The sequence below is a fragment of the Xiphophorus couchianus genome, chromosome 1 (assembly GCF_001444195.1).
Source record: "Xiphophorus couchianus chromosome 1, X_couchianus-1.0, whole genome shotgun sequence".
In the NCBI taxonomy this organism is placed as follows: Eukaryota; Metazoa; Chordata; class Actinopteri; order Cyprinodontiformes; family Poeciliidae; genus Xiphophorus; species Xiphophorus couchianus.
The window spans coordinates 24,505,632-24,524,792 of NC_040228.1; the positions used below are offsets into that span (position 1 = coordinate 24,505,632).

At 35.7% G+C, this 19,161-nt stretch overlaps 1 protein-coding gene across 4 annotated transcripts in view; it reads right to left on the reverse strand.

Moving 5' to 3' along the window:
- Positions 1-19,161, reverse strand: part of magixb (MAGI family member, X-linked b) — a 74,361-nt gene extending 55,200 nt beyond the window's left edge. For 2 of the 4 annotated variants that reach the window (XM_028016048.1, XM_028016040.1), the window contains exon 1: positions 18,881-19,159. In XM_028016048.1, the coding sequence (XP_027871849.1) occupies positions 18,881-18,963 (83 nt within the window). In that variant the 5' untranslated portion in view covers positions 18,964-19,159. Of the gene's footprint in view, positions 1-18,880 lie in introns of all 4 variants that reach the window. The other 2 variants (XM_028016063.1, XM_028016070.1) reach the window with 1 other exon arrangement.

Consider the following 19,161-nt stretch of genomic DNA (forward strand, 5'->3'; position numbering starts at 1 on the left):
CTTGTGGTCAATCATCAAGAGACGGGTGGACAAACGAAAACCTAGGAATTCTGACAAAATGCAGGCATTGATTGTGCAAGAATGGACTGCTATCAGTCAGGATTTGGTCCAGAAATTGATTGAGAGCATGCCAGGGAGAATTGCAGAGGTCCTGAAGAAGAGGGGTCAACACTGCAAATATTGACTTGCTGCATTAACTCATTCTAACTGTCATTAAAAGCTTTTGTTGCTCATAATATGATTGCAATTGTATTTCTGTATGTGATAACATCTGACATACACACATGAAAACCAGAGGGCAGCAGATCATGTGAAAATATATTTGTGTCATTCTCAATACTTTTGGACATGACTGTATGTGATCTCCAGTGTGACCTGCAAACGACCTGAAAGTGTCCCGCATGCGCAGTAGAGGGCGCAATAACATAGAGAGCGTGCTCAGTGTTTTGCCAACCGCCATAAATAAATAATAAGAAGAAGAAGTGCTCTGTTTGCGGAAGTAAACGTGGATGCTAACGGTGGAGCACGTCTTACGATTTTGAAGTTGTTGTCCGACCGGAGCAGCACATTAACAACTTAATCCTCATTATCGTCCGTCATGGTTGTTGTTTTACTGCCCGCTTGCGAGTATCAGGACGCAGAGTAGTGACGTTCGTCGAGCATCAGTGACGTTCAGGTTAAGATTCAGTTCACTTGAAAAGATCCGATACTGTATCGGATTTAGGACCACATATTCAAGCAGCCTGGGTTACATCCAAAAAAAATCCGATCTGTGTTCAGACTGTCATGAAAAGATCAGATACAGATCACATGAAGGTAAACAAAAAAACAACAACATTTAAATCGGAATTGGGTCACTTCAGGCAGCAGTGTGAACATAAACATAAAGTAGTGAAGAGCATTTGAAGATAAATCTCTTTTAATCAAACATTAATATTTCAGAAATATTATGCATGTATGGAATACACACTAAAATATTCAGGCAGGCTGAGTTCCTTTTTTCTCTGTATTTCACACAGCCGGATTCTGCTTTACACAACCTGACACTACAGACTGTAGATGCCTGTCACCTAGCGGAGCTTTGCTCAGAAACGGAGCGGCGCACCGGGCTGATAATTGCCGCTGAGTGGCTCCTCGGTCGGGCGTGTCACAGATATCAGGTTTTTCAGAGACGAGGAGCTGCAGGTGAGACTGGATGAGGAGAGGCTTGATTCTTTTTTCTGAAGCACCAAAGTTTATGTTGCATCATCTGCAAACTTAAAGGTTAACGAAGTGAAAGAAGTTTAACTAAACCGAATGGTTCAAAACTATTTTTGTAAGATAATCTGATTTCAAAGATTATTTATGTATGCCACCCTACAAATTTATTGATACCTCAAGAAAAGACGTGTAAAATGTTAAATAAATTAATCTTTTATTGCAGAAAATGTATTTATTCAGGAAAAGTCCAACTCTGGTCTGGTCTTTTGACTGATGTTTTGCCAAATAGTTTTGAAAAATTTTGACACTTTTGCATTTTATTTCATCACAGTATTTTATTATAATAGGTAATAACTGTGAAGGACTTTGGTCAGCTGTTGTTTTTAAATGTGCTACATTTATTATTAAATATAATTGAACTGAAACTGTTTTTAACTAAAATTTCTAATTTTCTTTTTTTAATTGGATAAGAGTGTCCATAAGATTTCATTTTGCCTAGGTTACAGATATAACTTCACACATAAGCCCATTTGTCATAGCCACTTCTCAACATGGGCAAGACAAGAGAACATGTCATTCAACATGCATATAAAATGCAGCAAGAAAATCAGTAACAATGAAAACAATTTGAACTGTGACAAGAATGAACAGCATATAAGTTTATTTAAACTCTCCATGTAGCGTGAGATTGGGCTATTTTATTAAAAGAAAAAATGTCATATTTTAGCCCACATAGCCACACTTTTACAACTTCATCCAATATCAACCTGTTAATTATTCAGCACTTTTACTGGGGACGTTGTCCAACTAGCAATGTCATTGTGGCTTAAAAGCTGCAGCCAAAAACGTCCAAACTCAATTTCCAAAATTGAGACGAGACGACTTTATTGATCCGAATAGGGAAACACCAGGGAAACGAACAATGACACAGCACTACCAAAGTCACTGCAACTGGATTAAAGGTGACCTACCACGCTTCCTTGAATAGGTTTAATTTTTTCCACAAAATCATTCTTAGATAATGTTTTTTTTAGCAAATGGACTGCAGCAGTAGAGACCCAAATGGAAGTACTAAAACGTGCAAATACTGAATTTTGCTTAAAGGTCTCCTATAAATGCCAATCCATGCTAAAGCCACTCTGAAATAATTAATAAACATTAAATACGTTTACTATTTCCACTATAAAAACTATAAAAATCACAGATTCTAAAATCCTGAAATGAGTTTTAAAATTATGATCATACATAGTAAAAAGAAACATTAAAAATAATACATAAATATTTAATTTGAACGACTGGTATAAAAGTTATTGACAACAACAATACAATTATTTAAAATTAACATAAAGCTAGGGTTGGATGATATGGCTGAAAAATGTATCGTAGTATAAGTGTTTTATATCAGGCGATATACTGTAGATAATTATTGATAAATTCTTTTTGTTTTAAATATCGGAAATACTACCAAACTGGTGGCATGACCTTTCCTGTTTTATCCACAGTTTTCACTCTAAGCCATTGTTTTGTTATTTTTAATCAGTTATGTTATGAGGCAATGTGGAGGAACTTTAAACTGCAGCTGTGCCAGTTACCCTACAAGTTGTTGCTAGGCAACCAAAGAATGAGTGAGTTGCTAGGTAACCAGAGAGTGAGTGAGGCCAGTTGATTCCACCAGCTTTGCTTAACTGGTCGTGAGAGTTTGAGGGACTAAACCTTTTCCTTTGCCGACATCTCCCAGAATGCTACGCGGTTCCGGATCAAATAATTGACATTCTATAAGACATTCTACCAGATACAGTATATTACCTATTGAAATTGATCACTATCGCAATATATATTGTTATTGATTTGTTGTTCAGCCGTATATAAGAATCAGAGCACCACACAATGTTTGCTAAATAGTTTCAAAAGAATATTATGGCAAAAAAATGTTCAGGTTATCCTGTGTGCGATCAGTCTCATTAATGCTTCTGTAAACATTCTTAAAGTTATTCTGTTTTAATTCTTGAATAACTGTTAGTTCTTTTGGACAAATATATTGATCTAAATGCCAAACTTAGGTTTTCAAAACACACTTTTTCAAACAGGAGACTGAAATCACATTTTTATTTGCGCTTCGTGTAAACGGTTTGTGTTATTTGCAGACCGGCTTTAAAAATCGAACCTAAAAAGGCCATCCACCCCCGTAGAACCGAGATCTGCTCTGATTGGTCGACGCCACTGGCCTGAACAGAGACAGGCCTCCGCTGCATGTCAGCTTAGCTGAAAATGAACAAATTGAGACAGTGATTCAGTGGATATAAATTAGAAAGTGGCCCGAAGCGCAGAATGAGTCGTCTTCATCCTTAATTGCATTCCAAGAAATGACAAAACCCATTAGGACCAATATCTATAAAAAGACTTTTTTTTCTTTGTTGGACCAAATGCTGGTGTATAAGTAAGCACAAGATGATGAATGAACATTTCAGGAAGGATATTTTTATTGTCCACAGTAGCGAACATAACAAAATTACTGTCTTCTTAAGCCAAACTGTAAGTATGGCTAAAAATAACAAACTGTCTGGATTACATGAATTACAGTCACAAACATCCGGTTTAGGGGAACACAATATAGGATTTCAAGATTTCCAGCCCTATAAAAAGATTGCTGCATTGAGATTTTCGACCTTTAGGTCAGAGAAGAGCTGACAAACACATATCACGTTTCACTGGCTTCTTCACCAGCAGCGACATGCTCAGGATCTCTGCAGATCCCAACCTCGCCCTCCACTGTAGTAACTTCAAACCAAAGCAGTCAGGGAGTGTGTGTGTGTGTGTGTGTGTGTGTGTGTGTGTGACACACACACATTTTACTTAGAGGCTATGCTTGGATGTATCTTGTTTTATTTTTACGATGTAACTCTTTAGACACAAAGCATAAAACTTAGGCTAGAGGCAGTTATTATTCTGACTTCCTGGTATAAACAGCTGTGAAAATAACTCTACCATGAACTTTATGTACGCTTGTTTATATACTAAAAATATGTGGAAGAAAGTACTTTGGTCAGATTAAACCAGAGTCTATGTGCAAAATAAAATAGTTGGTGTAAAACGTCCCCTGTGAAACATGGTGGTGGCAGAACCATGCTGTGGTTTTCCTTCAGAAAGGAGTAATTTCAGCAAAAAGTAGATCTGGAAAAACTCAGGAGGGCTGAATACCAATCCAAACTTTTTTCACATTTTCATTTACATAAAAAGCTGAATATTACATAAAAACTTTCCTTTCTTTTCTTTACAACTTTTTAGTAAATCTATCACACATTGGAATATAACTGGACATACAAATTCATTGACTTTTAAATATTTTTATATAATGCCTTGCTTTTAACTATGTCTGTTTAATTTTTATACTTTACGCAATTTTATACTTTTCTTTGTTGGCTATGATGGCGTAAAAAAGGAGCGATACATTTCTGCCAAAAAAAAGTCTTGAAAAAGCTTGGAAATTTCTGAGTTTGAGAAGTTAAAAATTTGCTTTAAAAAAAGACAAAGAAACAACAACAAAAAACAAAGAACACTTTTTGATAAAGCCAAATAAATTTTTTTGAGAAAAATTTAAATTTCTGATTTTGAAAAGTGGACAATTGCTTAAAAATATATATTTTTAAAAAAGCTCATACATTTTCTAGAAAAGTTTGGATGTTTCTGAGTTTGAAGAGTTGAAAATTTGCTAAAAAATGACAAATAAAAAAATAACCCTGATTTTGAGATTTTCTAGAAAAGACTCAGAAATTTTGAAATTAATCTCAGAAATGTTGAGAAAATTTAAAATGTTCAACTTTTGGAAATTTTCTGAGTTACAAATTGGAAACTTTTTGACTTTTGAAACTCAGAAATGTTTCCAAATGGCAAAAATTTAACATTTTCTCAAAGATTTCTCAGATTAATTTCAAAATTTCTGAGTTTTTTTTGTCTAGAAATTTTATGAGATTAATCTCAAAATTTCAGAGATTTTTATGAAAATCTACTCTTGGCCCTGATAGTCGTCTGACATACTGCTACCAACAAATCAATGAATCAATGAATGAACCAACCAACCAACCAACCTACCTACCTACCTACCTACCTACCTACCTACCTACCTACCTACCTACCTACCTATCCATCCATCCATCCATCCATCCATCCATCCATCTATCTATCTATCTATCTATCTATCTATCTATCTATCTATCTATCTATCTATCTATCTATCTATCTATCTATCTATCTATCTATCTATCTATCTATCTATCTATCTATCTATCTATCTACAGCTGCTCATGAGTGAAATACATTTATTTCACCACAAATTAACTAAGCCATAATTCCAGGTTGCTTGTTGAGCTGCTAATTTATTAAAGTCCAATATTTTAATGTCAAGTTAAATCAATAAAGTTGAAGCAAGAGGGAATATGTTTTGACACTGGGCCACATGATTTTCTTGAAAGACCTTCAAGCAAAAAAGGAGTGTACACCATATGCATTAATTGAGATAAATGAGTAATTGAATTACTTTGCTTAAATTGGTTCTACCAAGGTTGTGAAAACAACAGTTTGCTCTGGCAGATTTATTTCAAGGTAAAGCCTAAAGTGCACACTGTTCCACTGAAAGTTTTCCTAGCAATAAATGGAAATTAACCCATTTTTTTATTACATTTTGCTCCCAGATATTGTAAGAAGGAGGAAAGGCAATTACTGAGATGCACAATTACTCTCGGAGACTGTTATAAATCCAGGGCACTCACAAATCCACTCCCTGCCAGGGAGTCGCATGTTCAGCTGGCATCGAGCCAAGACAATAAAAGAGAAAAGCTATTTTTATTTAAGCATTCTCACAGAGAAGAAGGGTGAGCAGAAATACAAATGTTTGATTTTATGTTCAAAAGCTGTTTTAAAAGGGTCTTTCTTGAGTGCAGCGTTGTGTCCAATGCACAGATACTTCTCCTTTTTTCCCCCATTATCAATAGAAAGTGTCTTAGTGGAAGAAGAAAGCTCCGACTGTCAGCTCTCGTGACTCTCCACATGTTCCTGATGTCTATCTGGATGCCGGGCCTCATCCTCATCAAAGCCGACGCTCAGCTTGTAGATCACTGGCTGACATAATCGGCTTTGACCGCAGCCCAGTTTGTGCAACTTTTGCAAAGGTGAGGAAACTTTTAACACAAGCAGATTTCACTGTAAAATGTAGTTATTTTTTGTTTTAGTTAAAAATACAGTGTAAAGCAAATAAAGTTTTTATGTTCAAATCACTTCAAAGGAAAATAAATGGAGTTAGGAAAATAACATCAAAAGCAAATATATTTAGAGAATAAGGATATGTGAAAACTGCAGTAAGTCAGTTTTGATTTAAAGCTACAGTACGGTAGTTTTATAAAAAAAAAAAGTTTTTAAAAATTATTTTTCCCTTCCTGTTAACTTTTTCCGAATGTCTTAACTCTCTCACCACCCGTTTTCCTGTCACTCACTGTCAAATAAAAGCCACTGGAGCCACATAAATCCTTTAAAATATTCACGTGAAATAGGGTTATATTTTAACATTATTATAGATGTAAACTTTATGTATTCTTTGAATCTATTTTGTTCAGTCAAGAAGTTGTTTCTCCAGACATTAAGTTCTGTTACGCTGCTCTTGGCAGTTGGTGGTTACCACAGCAACCAGTAGCTGGCAGCTCCTCCCCCTTTTTTCTGTTGCCGTCGGTAACTGTGGGGCAGAAGCTGCTGGACTGTGGTCATGTTGTGAAAGAAAAACATAAAGCTGTGTGTCACTGGTATGCAGAGACAGGTAGAGTACCCAAAAACTGCACCCAAGTAAGAGTAGCACTAGTTCAACATATTTTTACTCATGTAAAAGTAACAAGTAGCCGTCCAAGAAATTACTCAACTGAGAGTAAAAAAGTATTTGGTAAAAAGTCTACTCAAGTCCAGAGTAACTGATCAAATTATCAATCATTTCATATTTGAAAATTACATCATCAGACAGAGGTGGACTTTTTTGGTATTTTAAGGACAAAAATGACAATAATTCAAAATAACATTTTTCCAAATACATTTTTTTCAATAAAAAAAACTTATGAAATTAAAAAGAAACATTTCAGGTGTGCGTCTGTGTCTGGTGTATTTTTGGTTAAAACATGTTTCATTCAATGAAAAAGAAAATTCAGAAATTTTACTCAAACAAGAATCGCAATACTTCAAAATATAATTACTGAAGTAAAAGTAAAAAGTACAAGATGGTAAAAATACTCATAAAAATAATGTAAAAAAAGGTATTCAAGTAAAGGTAATTGAGTAAATTTAACTAGTTACTACTCAGCTTTGTCGGTATGTGGTAAAAAATCTTGTAATATTCAGTCATTTATTTGATGTATAGGCATCAAATAAAAGAGAACCGAGAGTGGAGACTTGTGGAACCCCGCTAGCCATTTTTGTTTAGTCAGAATCCAAGGATTTGAACAGGCAACCCACCGATTGCAGAGCAAACTTCTACCATCGTCACCCAATTTGAGCAATTACATCTTTACAAAGGTCAAGGTTAGTTTGCGTAGTGTGTTTCTCTTAATTTAGATGAAATAATTATTTGAAAACTGCCTTTCTCTGTTTGTTTATCTGATATGACAACAAAAAACTGAAAGAACACAATACATTTTCAGGCCACTGCATGTTATTTGTGCTCCAAATTATGTCTACAGTAATACAATAAAATAAAATCAATCAGTTTGGCTAGAGTGCTGTTTCATTTTCTGGAAGCCTCTCTGTATTTTATGCGTGTGTAACAAAGTCCAATGCAGTGAAAGGCTGTCTTCTCTAAATGTGAATTTTGGTGGATATTGATGGACTGACTGTGTGTTCTGTCAGCTAAAATGTGACCAGAATGTCTAAGGCTTCATTTGTCCCTCAGCGAATACTGGCAGTGAATAAACAATCGAAAAGGACTAGGATTCTTTTTACACCAACAAACCTTTTTGTATATGGCTTCAAAAAGAAGACGATTTATTTCTGGATTAATTGCCCAACCGCTGTGGCTTTAAATCAAGTACACAAGTGTTACGGGATGTCGATTATTTATATAAGAAAGGATGCGTTCACATTTCACCGGCAGGGATTGCGCCACAATAGTGAGTTCAAAAGATTTATGGAGGAGAATGTGGCGACATTTAATGCTGGAGTTTTTGGAGATTAAACCTCTGCAGACGCTACAAATCATACAGAAGAGCAAATAGTGACTAATAGATGAATGGATGAGGAAGACGAGAGGGACTAAAAGAGGGGGATGAGAGCCGAAAAGCAGGTATGGATGATGGATGAGGACTTTGGGACAACAAAGGAAGATTTAATGAGTGAAAGGATGAGAAATTAGAGATGAGACTGACAACGGATGAGAGGGTTAGTAATTGGGGAAAAACAAATGTAAGAGGATTAATAGTGAATGAGGGATGAGGGGGAGGAGGTAATGGAGATAAGAGTGGCATTATTAAAGGGGACCTATTATGTAAAATTCACATTTTGAATGTTTTTGTAATTCTATTTTAATCTCAACTGTTTCTAAAAACAACCCAAGGACTTAAAAAAACAACCAGTTTTTGGCAATAAATTGATGTTTTTTGGTGTCTGGAAAATGAGTTGTTTCAAAAACCTCCCAGTTTCAATCCTTAGGCACTGATCCATTGCCCCAGCCATGCCCAGTCCCGTTACCTAGCAACCTAAGTTGAGTTCCAGCCCGTTTGGTCAGCTGATGTTACCACTGTACAATGGCTGCTGGAAAAGACAAATGTTTTGTTGTTGAATTACCATTCGGAAACCACTTTCAGCTTTCCTGTTGATAGTGCAGGAGGCTCCACTTCTGCTTTTCAAAGCTGAACAGTTGTATAATTGCACATTTGTTTTCAGTAATTTTCATGTGTGAGAGTGAACGTTGAGTTGGGGGGCGTGGCCAGCAGTAGATTATTTGGATTATTTGCCCTAAGATAGCTCCAAATAGGCAGAACTGAGCAAACTAAAATCTCATTATAGCAATGATTTGTGCAATATAGATGTTTTGTATAGACCGTAGATATTAGCCTGTTCAAGGAAAAATAAGATGTCACCTTTAATGCTGGGATACTAGTTGAAACTGACTGATGGATGAGAAGGACGACAGAATGAGGTTTAGAGGGTTGGACATTGCTGAGAGATGGGAGGAATAAAAATAAATAAAAGTAACATTGGTTTACGATTTGGAATTGAATCAAATGGTTGAAGGAATAATGATGATAGGTAGTAAAAGCAATGAAGAGAATGCTTGACAGAACATGAACAGGTGAGTTGGGTAAAAATAGACGGCTGTGTTATTAGAGGTGTGATTAAGGTGAGACCCTCTTTGTGCTCTTTGTGGTTTTTATTAGTTGTACAAAACAGATTTTTAACAAATCAAAGATCAATGTGCTTGGCATCAACTACTAGCTACAAATGAAGATGAGACACAATGATTTGGAAATGCACCAGTTTAACCGGTCAGGCTCTAATATATTCATCCAAAGAGTTCGTATGATTAATTCATGTTTAATTTTAATGACTGTAAAAACTTATAGCTCTGTATTTTAACTTCAATATTGACTTTAATCAACTCAGGAAAATCCTTAATATCCAATCAAAGCATCGACTTTTTAATATAGCTGACTTATAAAGTGTATATTGAGCGTTTTGTATTAAATAAATACACAGTGAAATAATCAAATACATTTTTAAAAGAACGTTTTCTTTATTTCATTATATAAATTAATTATTTAAAAAGGTAGATTTAATAATTTCATGGGACATTTAAATATGACACTTAATTTCATATTTCAATATTTCATTATATATTTAATTATTTATTGATGTATTTAATAATTTAATTATATATCTAACTGCTTAGTGGTAAATTAAATTATTTAATGGTGTTTCTAATAATTATATAATGAATTTTGTTAATTAATGGGAGATTTACACATGTACTTTATGCTATTTTTATTATTTAATTTTCTCACCCATAAAAATGTAACATGAATATGGTTTTATGTTTTTTCTTTTATGTTTTATTTTCTGTTTTTTGCTTTATGATGTTTTGATGCTTCTTCTTGATCAGTAAAATAATCTAGTAAAATAAAAGAAATATGCAATTAACTGAATTAAGTGAAATTGCATTGAATAATATAAAAAATTGAAAAATGTTTGATAATTGTTGAATCTTTAAACAAAACATGTCCTGGATTTGCATTTATAAATGATAAATTACATTTCATGTTGTTTTAGGTAACACATAAATTATCTTTAATATCTCATCATTAACATATTTCAATGACTTCTAACCTGTTCTGTTATAAAAACAAACTTTGTTCTAGAAATATAAATGATCCAGATTATGTTTTAATCTTTTTTTTGTGCTAATTTTAACAGTGGATCATGGGTGTCCAAAGTGCGGCTGGGGGGCCATTTGTGGCCCTCAGAGTCGTTTGTGCGGCCCTTCACATGCAATTCAAGAATGATTCAACTTTGTCCCATCACAGGAGCTTTATGCAGATGGAGACTTTTTATTTGCAATAAGAGTAAAATTATAATCAACATAATTTCCTTACAGTGGAAAATGTTAAATACAACACAAATTTTCGCCTTTTTATAACAAAGGTTTTACAATAAATAGAACCAGGAGTTTTACTGAAAATCAGCCTTAATCTAATTTATTAAACTTGACTAAATATAGCAAGCATTTTGAAAGAAAGAAACCCAAATCCTCTATAAATTTTTAAACTTAGGTGCATTTTTTTTAATACAGCAAAATTCTTTATACATGTTTGTATTTTTACTCCAAGAAATAATAAAAACAAAACAACTACTTTTGCTTAATTTTAGTTTTTTGTTTGTTTGTTTTTTCTTTCGATTTGACTATTTTGACAGATCTGGCAAAACATTTGGACACCCGTGTAGGAGTCTGTTTTAAAATGTTTAATAAATAGCTGAAAAGATGCAACATTTGATCAATTAATTCTGTCAGAGATAAAGCCTAGTTTGCAGGGAAGACATTTTAGGGTAGATAACGATTAGAGGAAAGATATTTTCTGTAAAGGAAGGTCGACTCATCCCTGAAACTTGTGATGAAGCTCGCTGCTGCTGCTAATCCTTTAGCATCTTCCTGTGTAAACGCAGAGGGTCAGCCAAGTAAAGCATCTTAAATAACCACAGGCCCTACTTTCGTTTGAAATTAAATAAAAGTGGAGAGGCAATCAGACGGAAGAACAAACTCAGAGAACTCTCCCGGTTCGCTCTGACATCTCCCTCCCAACATTTACACTGGAGCAACACGAGCAACGTGGGGTGTAGTAAACCCTCACTGACGCTCGCTCACTTTCAAATCTAGGGCACGGGACTGCTCAGCAAAAAACAGATAGCGGTGACAGATTTAGAAATAAAAGATTAAACCCGTGAGAGCTGAGAAACACACAGAAAAATATCCTCGTTCCGTCGTTTACGGAGGCGTTCTGCTCGCTAACAGGGCCGGTAAAAGCATTTTTGGGGCCCGAAGCAGCTTTTTTTGGGTGGCGCCCATACCAACATTTCAACACCAAACAATTTATAATTTCTAAGCTACTTTATGTGTGTAACACACCTTCTATCGTTAGCATCATTTGTGATTAGCGTACATTATACCAGTGCTATTATGACTATTGATTTTATCCTTACAGGAGGAACGAAGTAAGAAAAATAATTTGGATTTTGAAATGCAGAGCTGTATTTAAGTGTGCCATTTTGTTTTAACTATTTGAAACACTAAATTTAATATCTTACATTCTGCCAACAGTGGCAACAACAGGAAGAGATTAATCCTTATTATCTACAAAAACAATACAAAAATTGTTTTGCCATATTTAATAGCATTTAGTTTGCAATTTTCAATGTTATTTAATATTTATATACAGCTTTTAAGAGACCACTAAAAATGATCAGTTTCTCTGATTTTACTTTTTATATGTTGTTCTTTTATTCTATGAACTACTGACAACATATCTTTGAAATTCCAAACAAAAATTTTGTTTTTATTTACAGAAAATGAGAAATGGTCAAAATAACGAAAAAGATGCAGTGCTTTCATACTTCAAATAATGCAAAGAAAACAAGTTGATATTCATTTAGAAACGATAATACTAATGTTTTAACTCAGGAAGAGTTCAGAGATCAACATTTGGTGGAAAAAAACAGGAGGTTTTCAGTCAGGTTCAGTGCCGTGGACTCTTCATTTTTTCCAGAGCTGTATGTATTTTCCATCAAGGCCAGTTTGGTGCTCTTGGGCCCCCTGGTGGCGTGGAGGACCCTAAACTGCCAGTAAGCCCGTGTATGCTTTGGGCCGGCCGTGCTCAATAACACCCCCAATCAGAAGATAGAAAGTCTGCAGCACGTGAAATAAAAAGTACAGTTGTTGCAATCTGTAAACCCCAAATCTACAACGGTGTGGGATTTAAAGCTGCTCTGGTGTTGACCACAACAATATTTAATCATTGATGAGCACAAATGTTCGCAGACACACCTGGAAGGATCACAGCAGCCCTCCCTGTGGGGAAACTGTATATTTAGAGTCAGGGGATCAAGGTCAAGGCAGGGGGAATGCAGCACCATGTGCGTTTCTATTATCTCTGCAGAAAACCAGCGTGACAAGAGGACAAGAGGTCTTCTTTTACCCCACAAACATATTCCTACCCCTTCAACTTGTTCACATTTTGCTTCATTACAGCCTCTAATTTCTATGTATTTTACTCTGATACACTGACAAAAAGCAGTGCATAACATGGCGGATCGATAATATCTGTATTAAGATAAAATTTCTTCTTTAGTTTCAGATTTTGTTTTAATTTTGAATTGCAGTTTCTCAAGAGATTTTGCTTTAATTTGCTCTCAAATAATTCCTTGTTTATTTAGAAAAAATGAACTCAAATCATGTTATTATTTATTAAAGTATTTTGTAGATCTCTATTAACTTTGTCCAAATTCTGCCCTGAGTTAAACAAAACAATTTGAATTAAATAAGGTTTACATGGAAGTTTTTATTTTATTTTATTATTTAAATTTATTATTTAAAAAGGTAGATTTATCCAAGATTTAACAATTTCATGGGATATTTAATTACTTAATTGCACATTTAATAATTTCATGATATATTTAATTATTTACTGATGTATTTAATGATTTATTTATATATTTGACAATTTAGTGGCAAATTAAATAATTGAATGACATTTTTAATAATGTTGTAATGCATTATAAAATTACAAAAAAACATAAACATCAAAAGTTTAAATTTAAATAAACGTATCAATATTTATATCAACAATACAGGCTTTTTATTAACTTGTTATTGTAATCAAAACTTCTCTATTACATAAATATGGAGAAGGAAAACCAGAAATGATTGCATTAATTCCCCTTTACTTAACCACATCAAATATGGAAGTAATTGTCTTTAGAAGTCACATCATTAGTAAATAAAAGCTACTTAATCTCAGGTAATTACAGCTCACACACAAGGCTGGCCAAAGTTAAAACAAGTTTAGGTTATAAAATTATATCCCATACTGCAAAATCAAAAAATGTTACTTTGTAATTTTTGCCTAGTTTCTAGTGCAACTATGTTAGTAAACTTGAAATGAGTCAAAACTGACTCACAAGTAATTTTTCTGCAAAATAAAGGAGCTTGTTTTGAGCAGATAACTTCTTAGTATTGATAAAAAACAATTTAACAAAAGTACTAGTTTCACTGGGAGATTATTTCACTTAAAATATGAAAAAATATCAAAATGGCCCAGTCAAAGTCCATACTCTGAATCTAGATGTGCAAAACTGGTACTCTTCAATCACAAAAGACTTGGTTCTTCAAAGTACTGACTCAGGGAGGCTCAATACAAATGAATGCCACTAATTTCAGACCTTTTAGTAAAAAGAAAAGATAAAAGTATTATCTAGTGCTGATAAATCGAATAAAATCCAAATAAAATCCAATGTTTTTGGTTGTAATGTAACAAAATATGAAACTTTAGTTGGGTAACTCAATGGGTTACTCCCCTGACTGCGAACCCGGATCAGCTCTCATCGGGACGAATTGCCTTTTTAATTAAACGGAGCAGATCGGCTCCTCGACTATCTGATGGATAAGAGAGGCGGAGCAGAGAGAGAGATTAGGAAAATTAAAGGTGGATGAAACAGAAAATAGATACAGCCTGGGAAGAAAAAGAGAACAAACACAGAGAGGCACGCTGCAGCCTCATAAAGGAACAGCTAAAATCATAATAACAAAATGAATAATTCAGCAGCGAATGGGGGAAAGGTTCACTTAACTATAATGAGCGTTTTTGTGAGGTCGTAGTTTTGTAACCTAAGCAGGCCTTTGAGCGTGTGGCTGTGTGTGAGTCGGAGAGATACTGCTGATTCAGTAGGGATGGATGAAGGTGACCCTCTGCTGCTCCTGCTGCCTGTCTCTCCTCCTCATATTGATCCCAGTTGTCCAACTCAGATCTCACTCAAGGATACACTCATTGCCTCCTTGACATTTCAGATACGACAGTGTGAAAGCTGTAACTCCGCGCCTGGTCATTGAGGAGTTGCTGATCTGCCAGCAAAGTTAGAGTAAACCACAAAATGCGTTTCAGTTGATCAAAACTTAGGGTGCATTCACACCAGCCCTGCTTTGATTTGCTTCAATAAAACTTTAGTTTGTTTCTCAAGAAAGTCTGGTTTGTTTGGTGTGAATGCGCAATCGAACTCTGGTCTGCCTAAAAACTTCAATCTTTGATTGAAGTGAACTCTGATTCGGTTTGAATACGTATGTGTATGCAAAGAGGACCAGAAAAGCTCCAAAAGCAGGAAGTGTACTATGGTGCAGGGCATTTTGGGTAAATATAACCAAAACAAACATGCAAGTCTAGAGCGAGCGTGAGAAATGGCTTGTGGTCTCTATCGCTAAAGTCTGATGCCACTCAGTTTTTGTTTACATTTTGTGAAGAAGAAAGTTGCGCTTTGTGTCTTCTTCAGAGGTTTTCATGTCATTTCCTTTAGTAGTTCTTGGTTCAGAGCCCCCACTGGCGAGGAGGGGGAAAGGATTTACAATTAGTTTGGATTGCTTGACACAGTGCAGCGTGAAAGCAAACCACAGCGGCTGAAAATGTAACAAATGTTGCAGTTTTGGTCCTTTATCGAACCAAGTGTTAATTTGGTTTGGTAGATCAAAACTTATGATGCATTCACACCAGCCCTGTTTAGTCCACTTTAATCAAACTAGTTAATTTGTCTCAAAAGTCTGGTTCGTTTGGTGAGGTGTAAATGTGCAATCAAACTCTGATGCGGATTTAAAAAGCAAACGCTGGTCTACCTAAAAACTTCAACCTTGGTTTGGTTGAAGTGAACTCTGGTGCAGTTCGAATGAGCGGACAAAACACCGCTCCAAAAGGAGGAGGCAAACTATGGCACAAGGCATTCTGGGTAAATATAACAAAAACAAACATGAGGGAGAAATGGCTTGTGGTTTTTACCCAAAGAGAAATCCTACAACTGCTAATATCTGATGCTACTCCATTTTGTTTGCATTTTGTGAAGAAAGAAGTTGCACTCATGTCTTTTCCAGACGTTTTCAAGCCGTTTCCTTCAGTAGTCCCTTGGTGCAGCGCCCCCACAGGTGAGGAGGGGAACAGGATTTTCAATTAGTTTCATTTGACACAGTCCAGTGTGAAAGCGAACCACAGCGGCTGAAAATGTTACAAATGTTCCCAAATCGAACTCAGTCTACTAGATTATCAGGTGTGAAAACACCTTTAATCTCTAAACATGCAAGCACATGGCGCCACACTTCTGGCTCAGATGTGTTGTTGTTTTCATACCAGACTGCACACAAAGAGTTGAGAACTAAGAATAGAGCAGGCTACAACTGCAGCATTCAAATGCAGTGGCTGGGAGCAAAGGTTTGGACCACATATGGGAGAATGTGCCTGCGTAGACCTGCGCCGTCAAGGGTAAACTACCACGCGCACACACACACACACACGCTTTCACCTCACCTCAAAACAGCAGCATGAATATGCATGATGCCGAAGGACGCAGGAGAAACATAATTAGACAATCAACAACTCCCAGATGACACGCATTACTACGACAGACGGGATGTGCCCCTCACTTCATCCTCCCCTCTTGTTAGCAGTAAAAAGCCGAGTCGTGCTTATACGTCAACATGAATTCCCACTTACCAGTGGCTCAAACTTGGGCAGAGAGCTGGAACGAAGCAGAAAACAAACAGAATAACAGCCAGAGGAGCCGCATGTGAAGACAATCCAACATAAAATGTAACTCCTCCTCAAATTAATTACAAAATTAATGCTTCAGATTCAGAGCAGACACTTTGAAATGAACCAAGACACACCTTAAAAGACAAACAACACACACTTTTTCTCTCACTCTCACACTAAAAGTGCTGCAAGGCACTCTGGTGCACGCTCCTGTGCATGTGCATGTACACACACCTGGCTGCGAAGTACACAGTATATATTTGAATGTGTGAGTTATTGCTGGCAAAATGGGAGCAGGTGTCCCGAACAAAGGCTTCTGTTTAGGTTTCATTAAGCCAATTTGTGGAGGAGATTGGAAATTTAAAACAAAAACAGGAACAGGATCAGGGAAGTTGCAGAAGCTTTGTAAGCATTCAGTGTCATGAAATGCGGTGGGGAGGTGATGAGGCAGACGCAGAGGTCCCAGGTTGTAGAGAATGATGGTTGTTTAATGAAGAAATAATTCAAAAGTCCAGAAATCCAGGCAGCACAGATGAACTGACTAAACTAAGCTCAGAGCTGGTAGCAACTGGAGACAACTGAAGCAAAACGACAGCCTCAACAGCAGCCAAACGAGACGAGGACCCGACAAAGAACATGGAGCACAGGTGACATTAAATACACAGAGGGCAGTCAGGGAACGAGACGCACCTGGGAACAATCAAGGGGTAGACAGGACAACACAGAGACTCAATAGACACAAAAACCTAAAATAAACACACAGAAAAACTCAAATCCTCACATTCAGATGGACTAACAGAACCAGAAGCAGCGACTCGGCCGTGCCGCTTCCTGTGCGCCTCGCAGCGACCCTTCATCACATTATCAAACATCGTTTTCTGCATATCTTTAATTTAGTGTCAACCACTGTAGTTACCCCAAATCAGCTGTTATATTTTTTACCTTTTTCTGATTATTGTTCTTCTTAAATTTACATTTACATTTTTCTTTAATTTTACAATTTTCAGAAAATTTTCAGAAATTCAGAAAATATTACTTTCAAAAATAATAAAAGGCTTAGTTATTATTATTGTGGTTGTTATATGGTTCATATGTACCAATAAAGCATTTAAAATACTGTTTCCATGTATTTTAACACATAATGTTCCTTTGCAGATATGCTTTTTTAGAAAATTAAAACAAAAGTTCATCTCACCAAACTGGAATATTACCAAACATTTCCTTCTGATGGCATTCGTTCATCAGATTAAAAATACCTTTAAGCAGGTATTAAACACAGCTTTCATTAAGCCGACATTTCTGTACTGAAATGTTTTTTATTGGTATGATGTAATATTTTAATCTCATAAAAACGGGAATAAAAGCTTAAAAACAGAATTTTTTGTGCAACAAATCTACATGTTTCACTTAATCAAACAACTGAACTTTTCTATTGTATTTGGACGACCAAGTAAATGTGATTTTTTTAAAATAAAAAAGTTTGTACATGCACTGACCAGTATATGCGCTTATGCTTAAATTATTTCACCATTCTCACTGAATGTTAGATAAGTTAGCAAGCAGATCAATTAAAGTGATATCATGTTTATTAAACTAGTTATCAAACAAGCTGCTCCTTTTGCTTGTGAATTTTTTTAGCTTTACCACACTTTTTCCTTCCATTAAACTTTCCATTACTGTGCTTAAAGGGTTAATATACAACTCAGATTACCAAGTTTTCAGTTTATTCAGAAAACAACCCAATAAAATGACCTGGGAGAAAAACAGAGTTAGCTGGGATGGCAGGACAAGAAGAGGGAAGTATCACTACTTTGAATGATAATAATAATAATTATTATTATTATTCTAAATTTTATTTTTAATGCCCTTTATATATTAAGATCTCAAAGAGACACTACTTCTACTACGACTAATAATAATAATTTGTGTTTTCACATACAGATACTAAATTTTTTATTAAATTGTGATTTAATTTCAGTTTAAATTTACGTACGTTACATTTTAAGTAAAAAAAAAGGATCAAATCCAGTCCATAATCCCATTAACAATGCAATAAAATCTCAAATCAGAAATATATCACGTTGTATTGAAATCTTACTTCTAACTTTTCCCCTAAAGATGGAGACGCCCCCAACATCTTGCAGCCACGGGTGGAGAGCCACATCATTCATATCAAAATCACTTACAACAAACAAAACCCGGGCTCAAAAGAAACTCATCTCATGGTTGATTTTTTTTTTTTTTTAGATGCAAACTCACCAGACACCATGCTGCCAGGTACACACACACGCGCACACGTACGCGCACACACACATTTGGATTTCCCACAACAGATTCTCAAATTTCTCATATTTAGGCAAAAAACAAAAGAGTGACATACTGACCTGCCATGCCGCTGACACACACACATTCTCTTCAAGCAGTTCAGCCTTTCAAAGAGGATCCGTTTGAACGCGTCTATATACATTGACCCTGCTGAGGTTAAAGAACAAGCCAGCACTAAAATATTTTCTCACGAATCGCTTGATTTGAAATAGCAGCAGCAGCAGCGGCGGCGGCGCGATGAGCCTCGATAAATGCTGAGGAGACGCGATCGCCGCAGAGAAAGAGAAAGTCAGACACGATGTGCGCGGCTGACGGGATGTTTGGACACTACTGATGCTCT